The sequence below is a fragment of the Platalea leucorodia genome (assembly GCF_965183815.1).
Source record: "Platalea leucorodia genome assembly, chromosome: 15".
NCBI lineage: Eukaryota > Metazoa > Chordata > Aves > Pelecaniformes > Threskiornithidae > Platalea > Platalea leucorodia.
Genome location: NC_138837.1, coordinates 12593160 through 12600348, shown reverse-complemented (window position 1 = coordinate 12600348; position 7189 = coordinate 12593160). Strand labels below are relative to the sequence as shown.

At 61.6% G+C, this 7189-nt stretch overlaps 1 protein-coding gene across 1 annotated transcript; it reads right to left on the bottom strand.

The window, feature by feature from the left end:
• Positions 1–219: 219 nt before the first annotated feature.
• AMBP (alpha-1-microglobulin/bikunin precursor) lies at positions 220–6297 on the bottom strand (the record flags this gene model as incomplete). The annotated part of the gene is made up of 10 exons (XM_082327228.1): positions 220–251; positions 1404–1580; positions 1754–1921; positions 2011–2089; positions 3214–3251; positions 3808–3909; positions 4398–4511; positions 5029–5105; positions 5378–5520; positions 6190–6297. The coding sequence occupies 10 exons, from the start codon at positions 6295–6297 to the stop codon at positions 220–222; spliced, it is 1038 nt and encodes a 345-aa protein (XP_082183354.1).
• Between the last annotated feature and the right edge of the window lie 892 nt (positions 6298–7189).

Genomic DNA, 7189 nt, shown 5'->3' with positions numbered 1-7189 from the left:
GGGGACACACCACCAGGGAGGCCAGCGAGGACCCCACAGCATCCCCTGCCCCTCCTGGACCCCTCACCCTGCTCCCCACCAGCTTGAGGACGGACACTGGGCTTGTTGGTCACATTAGAGGCATTTACTGCTGGAGGCATCTCCGGTGCTGCCGGCAGCTGCCGGCACCCTCCTGCGGAGCCACGGTGTTGGCTGCTGGCAGCTCGTCCTCTGCCCGCATCAGTTTGACAGATGCAGAAACTCCTCATCCTCTGCAAGCAGAGAGACGCGCAGGGTGACGGACAGACCCACAGACCCCCTCCTCGCCCCACGGACAGACGGTGATGGTTGCTGCTTCCCACTTTGTCCCTGCCGTCAGTGATGGGGGGAAGTGGTCTAGACCCTCTGTGCACCTCCGTGCTGTCCTGGGATGTCACTTCATGTCCCACCACCCGCCACGGTGGCATTAATGCACTTTGTGTTGGTGACAGGGATAATAAGAGATGGGCTCTGCCCTAAGACACGTTACTCTGGCCCCATCTCCCATCCGTGGGGGCATGGCGATCCCCCAGCTCCTGCCCTGCTGGGAGCAGGCTCGCCCAGGGCTGGCTGTGGTTGAAGGCCCCTGAGCGTGCCCCTCTCTGCGGGAAGATTTCCGCTGCCACGCTCCTGAAAACCTGCTTCTCCATTCACCCGCGGGCTGCGCGGTGCCTGTTGTGTCTCCCAAGGAGGTTCAATATGGAAACCCCTGTGCTGACTAGAGCTGCAGGGTCTGGCAGGCATCGCACGGGGGGTGCACCCCCGGCGGGGACCCTGGTTTGGTCCTTATTTGGTGTCAGGGTCCCTACACCTCCCAAATCTTTCAGCCACTTTTCCCTCACTGGCATCTCCTGCCCGGGGGCCATCGCCTCCACTGCTCCCCACTGCACCCCAGCCTGCTCGGGGCCATTCCTCCTTTAATCAAGACCGTTTTGAAGTTCAGTCATGGCCTCAGTACGTCTGCAGCCTATACGGACCCCGCTGTGTGATACTGTCTGTAGATTAGTGACCATATTCCTCAGTCCATCAGAGTCCCCGACCCAGGACAGACCCATCCCAGGCACAGTACAAAACCACCCCAGATCCATCCTAGACCCATCCTGGACCCATGACAAACCCAGCCCAGGCTTATCCCAGACCCAGGACAGACCCATCCTAGACTTATCCCAAACCCAGGACAGACCCATCCTGGACCCATCCAGATCCAGGACAGACCCATCCCAAGACCCATCCCAGACCCAGGAGAGCCCTGTCCCAACCCCAGGCAGACCCAGCACACCCAGACCCAGCCCAGAGCAGGACAGGAGATGGTGCAGGCTGCTGCCCCAGCTCCCCCGGCACAGCGAGGAGCGGTGCAGGCAGGGTGCGGGCAGGGTGGGGGGTACCTGCCAGCGGAGGAGCCCCGCAGTACTCCTTGCACTCCTTCTCCGAGTAGAACTGGTTTCCGTTGCCCTTGCAGCCTCCGTAGCTGAACGTGATGCACTTGCCCTGAGCTGCGTCGAAGGCCCAGCGCGTCACCGGCTTCTGGCAGGGGCCCTGGACGATGGGCAGCCTGCAGGCAGCTGCGGGGACAGGGGGCTGCTCTGAGGGAGGGGGGTTCAGGGCCCCCCACTCCTCCCACATGGATGCCAGACACATGGGGTTCGAGGCCGCTCTCAGATCCCCTCTGATGCCTCAGCAAAGGCACCTCCTGTGCCCTCGCTCCTCTGGGATGTCTCCTGGTCGCCCCGCTCACCCTCCGTCCTGCACGCCTGCAGGCACTCCTTCTCCGAGTAGAAGTTGTTGCCGTTGCCCAGACAGCCGCCGTAGAGGAAGGTTTCGCAGGCCATGGAGGAGGAATTGTAGAAGAAGCGGGAGAGCATCCCGCTGCAGGGCCCAGGGTCCTGGCTCAGCCGGCACGAGTCTGCGGACGAGCATGGCGTGGGCTGTCACAGGCAAAGGGGGATGCAGGGCAGGGGGATGCCCAATACAGCCCCCCTCCCCGGGACGTACCTTCCTTATTGCCGATGTAAGGGGGCAGGGGTCCCGCGGCCGAGCCCTCCTCGGGGGGCAGGACTGCTCTCCGCGCCCTCTGCACGGGGAAGGAAGCACAGAGCTGCCATCAGCCCCTGCCCGTGGGACCTGCTGCCCACCCCATCGCCCCCAGACCCCCACTGCCCCCAAGATGGGCTACATCAGGGGCCGCTCAGCTGGGTGCCACAGCCCGTGCAGGCTCCGGCCCTCCTCAGGGCTCCCAGCACGTCTCCAGGCATTGATCTCGGGTCAACAGGCTGTGATCCCTCCACATCTCATGGCCTTCCCAGCCCTGTGCTCATCCTGGGTGGGCGCCAGGATTGTCCATTTTGGATAAAGACACCCAAAGTGCCCCAGCCATGCCCTGTGCTGGGGACGTGTCTGTCCTCTCGCTGATGCAGGGTGGTGTGTCCTCCAGATGTGTTACCTGCTCTCAAGTCAACTGGGCTGTTTCTCCTATGAAAGTCCCATTCCCTCTTGAAAATCCTTCTAAACTCAACCCTGCGAGATCAGGAGGTGCTGGGTGACCGTAGCCGAAGGATCAGTGGGGCACTGAGCTGCCTCCCCATCCCTGGAGGGGGAGTCCACAGCCTGGCTGGGGTACCTGCAGCCAGGCAAGGAGCAAGGAGACACCAGGCTCCACGTGCGACAACTTTCACCCCATGAAAAAATCAGAGTAGGAAAGAGCCATTGCCTTCCACTTGGAAGAGAAGAGAATCGTTTAGGTTGGAAAAGACCTTTAAGATCATCACATCCAACCGTTAACCCAGCACTGCCAAGCCCACCACTAAACCATGTCCCTAAGCACCACATCTCCCCGGCTTTTAAATCCCTCCAGGGATGGGGACTCAACCACTTCCCTGGGCAGCCTGTGCCAATGCTTGATAACCCTTTCGGTGAAGAAATTTTTCCTAATATCCAATCTAAATGAGCCCTGGTGCCCACCTGGCCCTGGGGACCCTCAGCTGCAGCCTGCACCTGTCTGTGCCCCCGTCCTTGCAGGCAAAGCCCATCAGTGGAGATGAAAGAGCATCTCCCAGGGCAGTCAGCAGAGCTGCTGCCCAAACAACGTGTCCTGCCCACAGGGTCTGGTCCCTGGACACCAGGTCTCCAGTAGGTTTGGCTTGGAGGGGATGTGTCCAGCCTTGATCCGCCTCAGGAGGTCCCGGCTGGACCACTCACCTGGGGGGCAGTTGCAGTCTCCTGGGGGACGCATTCACCTGGCCCAGATGACAGGAGAGAAGATCAGCGGCGTGAGAGGGGTGGTGTCCTGACAAACTCATCTCACCTTCGTCCTGCACCATGCATACACAGGACCCCGGGGAAGGGGACGCCCACCCGGTTTCACCCCAGCCTTCTTCCCCTCTTGCTGCTTTCCACCTCCTACTCGCAGGAGCAGCACCCTGCAACCCCCACACCCACCTGTGTCATGCTAGGACTTTCTGGCCCCCGGGGCTGAGCAAGGGGCTCCTCAGGTCCTGGGAGCACCCAGCCATGGGGAGCAGTCATGAGTGTCCCTGGGTGTCCTGCGCCCTTGTCCCAGCACAGCGTTGTGGGGTGCATTGACCTGACCGCCCAGCGAGGACCCCACTGACTGGAAGCTGGTCGAAGCCTGATGGATATATGGCTTTGTCTCCTTCCCATCCTACCAAAACCTTCGCCTCTCCTCCTTCCATCCTGATCATCCCCCCTTCTGCCCAGCCTCGCACACCAAGAAGGAGCAGCCCCAGTGCGCCGGCACACTGGGGAGACAAGCGCGTGCCTCCTGGTGGTTACCTCTGTTGGCCAGGATGAAGATGGAGTCCATGGGGATGCCCATCTCCACAGCCAGCTGCTGGAAAGCCTCGACAAGGTCCTCCCGCAGCTCCGGTCTCCTCCCTGGGCAAGGGAACAGGCTGTGAGCGGGGCTGGTGTGGGAGGGGGCTGCATGCAGCCCCCCAACCACCCACCAACCCGCAGAGCTCAGGCAGCTGCGGGCAGGCCCGGTACCAGCCTCCTGGACCTACCCAACCTCTCCTCCATTATTCTTGACCAGCCTTGACCAAGGCCTTGGACAAAGTGGTTTTAATGTCTCTCAATCATGAAAGACAGCATCTCCTGCCACTTCAGGACCTGGGTTTCTTCCAAGGAGATATTGCTACCTTCATCCCAAACAACACGCTGGTTTGGACCTTCATTGTGTGATGTGGCTCTAAGCTGAGCCATAAGACTCAACCTCTGCAGAGCCAAAGATGAGCTGGTCCAAGGCACCACTTCCAAAGCCATGGTCAGGTCCCTCAAGGCCAAGGGACACTTGGGTGGTGTTTCTGACCTGCATTGGCCCACCCCAGAGCCTGCTTGCCCACAAACGCCATGGCCAGACGTACCGTACAGCTTCAGGGTGGTGCTTGGGCCAAAACTACTTTTCTTCTTCATCAGAATGACAGCGTATTCTTCGTAGTTGGTGCGGAGCACGTAGGACCGGATAGACACGTCCCATTCTGGGTGAGACAGAGACACAAGGGGACATCATTCCTGCCCCTCAGGGAGAAACGGGGCAGTGTAAGACAGCCCAGAACTGGGGGCTGAAATCAGGCTAATTCAAGAAAACAGCTGATTTTTGGGAAGCAGACTCTGATACAACCCCGACTCCCTTTAGGCTCACCAGCCTGTTCTTAGTCAAGGGGATTGGAAACCAAGGGTTGTGGACAACTGAGATACCACCAACGTTCCCGAAACATGGCTGGTGGGAACCTGCCCCAGCTTGGGACCCTGGGGACAGGATCTGCTAGAACGTCTCACAGTCCCGTACCTATGCAAGGACAGTGCCGAAACAGCTCCTTTCCCCCAACTTCACTCCATACTTTGGCTGGAAATGACCCAAACTGTGGCGTGGCTTCTGCGCCCTGCTCTCCTGAACCCTTTCCCCCGCCGCCAGCTGTGCCCGGTGCTGGTTCCCATCGCCCAGCCACGCCGCAGCTCTCGGGGCCGAGCAGGCAGGCAGCGAGCCCAACTTACTGGGGTTATAGTAGGTGTATTTGCCGGGGGTGCTGGTTTTCTGGTACTCTCCTGAGATTAGCGTGCAGTCACCTTGCCTGGAGGGAGGAAGAAAACAATCAGCTGCTCGGAGCAATCGTTTTTCCTGGTTATTGCACAAAAATATTGGCACTGAGGCCACGCCACAGGACCCTCAAAATCCCCCTGCCTAAGGCATTGAGTATTTGAGCCCAATCCAGCCCATCCTCAGGGCTACGATGCCAGCCAGCGCAAGCAACCCCCATGTCTCGTCCCAGCCCCTGGGAGATGCAGCACCCCTGGGTGGGGTGGCTTCGGGGGAGGATCGAGAACCCACGTCAGCGCCCCGTACCGCAGCCTGGTGCTGGCAGTGCTGATCTGGTCGGCGCTGGGGCCGGGGCCCAGCACCAGCGTGCCCATGCTGAACTTCTCCTTGTAGTTCTTCATCCATTTGCAGGTCGTGCCGATGGCGATGTCGTACCACTTCCCGTACATCTGCGGGGAGGAGAAAGGGACATCTCTGCCACCAGCCCTCTCCACCGAGGTGGGGCATCTCCTGGTTTTCTGCAGAGCTGAAATATTCGTGGCCAAGCAACTGCGGGGGCAACAGTGCAGGGTGCTGGGGCCAGAGCTGATGCAGGATTTGGGAAGTGGATCAGCACCGAGAAGGATTTTCCTGGGTCCCCTGACCACCAGGCAGGGTTGGAGGCATCAGGCTGGGATCCCCCCGTGCGTCCCCGGGGAGCGCAGCCCCAGGCACACGCGTGGGGCTGTGCAGAGCCTGGCAGGGGACGGGGCTGGCTGTGGATCCCCAGGCGCTCTGCATCCCGCACGAATCCTGTGCGCTGGGGCTGCCCGTGGGCCCTGCCCACACCTCTTAGGCTGGGCAGATCAACAGACGTCTCACGGGATTCATCTGCCCTGGCAGCTCGGCCTCCAGCCGCCCTGCCGAGGTGTTTGCTGGGGTGAGGCCATCCCGAAGCCTGGTGCCGGCAGGGTGGCACCCCCTTTCTGGCACCCTGGGAGGGCCACGCTGCCAATGCCTGTCCTGCACAGCCTGACGTGGGCATGGGTAATATCTCCCTCCTTTCTGGAGGAAAATGAAATAAAGCTTTCCCCCATCCCTTCTGCCCCCAGAATTAAGAGACCGCAAGCCGCCGTTACCCGCTCAGCCTCAAAATTCTCCTGCACTTGGATATCCTCATCCTGGTCCCCGACGGGTGTCCCGCTGGCCACGGCGAAGAGGAGGAGGCAAAGGAGACCCCAAAACATTGTGGCTGGTGGCTTTGGAGTGCCGCTGAGCCCCAGTGCACCGGCGGGATCCCGGACTCTGTGCTGTCCCCACTGCGCAGCAGCGTGACCTTCAGACTGCAGCCAGCGGGGCTGGCCAGCTGGGCTGGGGGGGCGGGGGGCAGCTGGTGGCCCCGCACAGCCCCGGCCATGTGGCCCCGGGGCTCACCACTGCCCTCGGCAGCTGTGGGCATTTGCAGAGAGCTGGTGTAGGGTGCAGGAGGGGAGACGAGCCTCCTCCCGCCGCGCCAGGCTGAGCTCCTCACCCTCGCCTCTTCCTACACCACCGCTTGGCCCAGATGTGGGGACGGGACCTGTCCGTCAACTTTATTCTACCTTGGGATTCATATTCCTGCCCTGGCGTCCTGCAAAGAGCCCTGATGGTGTCCCCAGCCCCGGCAGAGCAGCCCGACCCTGCGGAGGGGAGAGGAGAGGACTGAGGGGGTCCTCAGCGCTCACCCCCCGCTGCGTAACTCTGACCGGTGCCTGTAGGGAGCAGAGCCCGAGCTGCCCGCTCCCCTTCTGGACCCCCTTCCGCGGGGGTCCCAAGCCGGTGGCCAACGCCTGGGAGGCGGCTGGGTGGCACCCACCCGACGGCCGAGGATCCCCGGGCCTGGCAGGCGTGGGAGGCACGGTGCACGCCGTCCCTCCCCACCGCTGTTTGCCTTTGCAAGATGATTAACTGAAACCAAACAGCCCGAGGGAAACGGCAAACAGAGCAAAGGGCAGGAGCCCCTCTCCAGGTCGGCCCCCGGCCCAATATTTACAGAGAAGGGCCAGAGCCGGAGGCACGCTTGCCGGAGCTGGCCGGACTTTCACCCCTGCTCTCCGTCATGGGCCACCAACGGGCCCTGTGTGCAGGACCGACGGACGC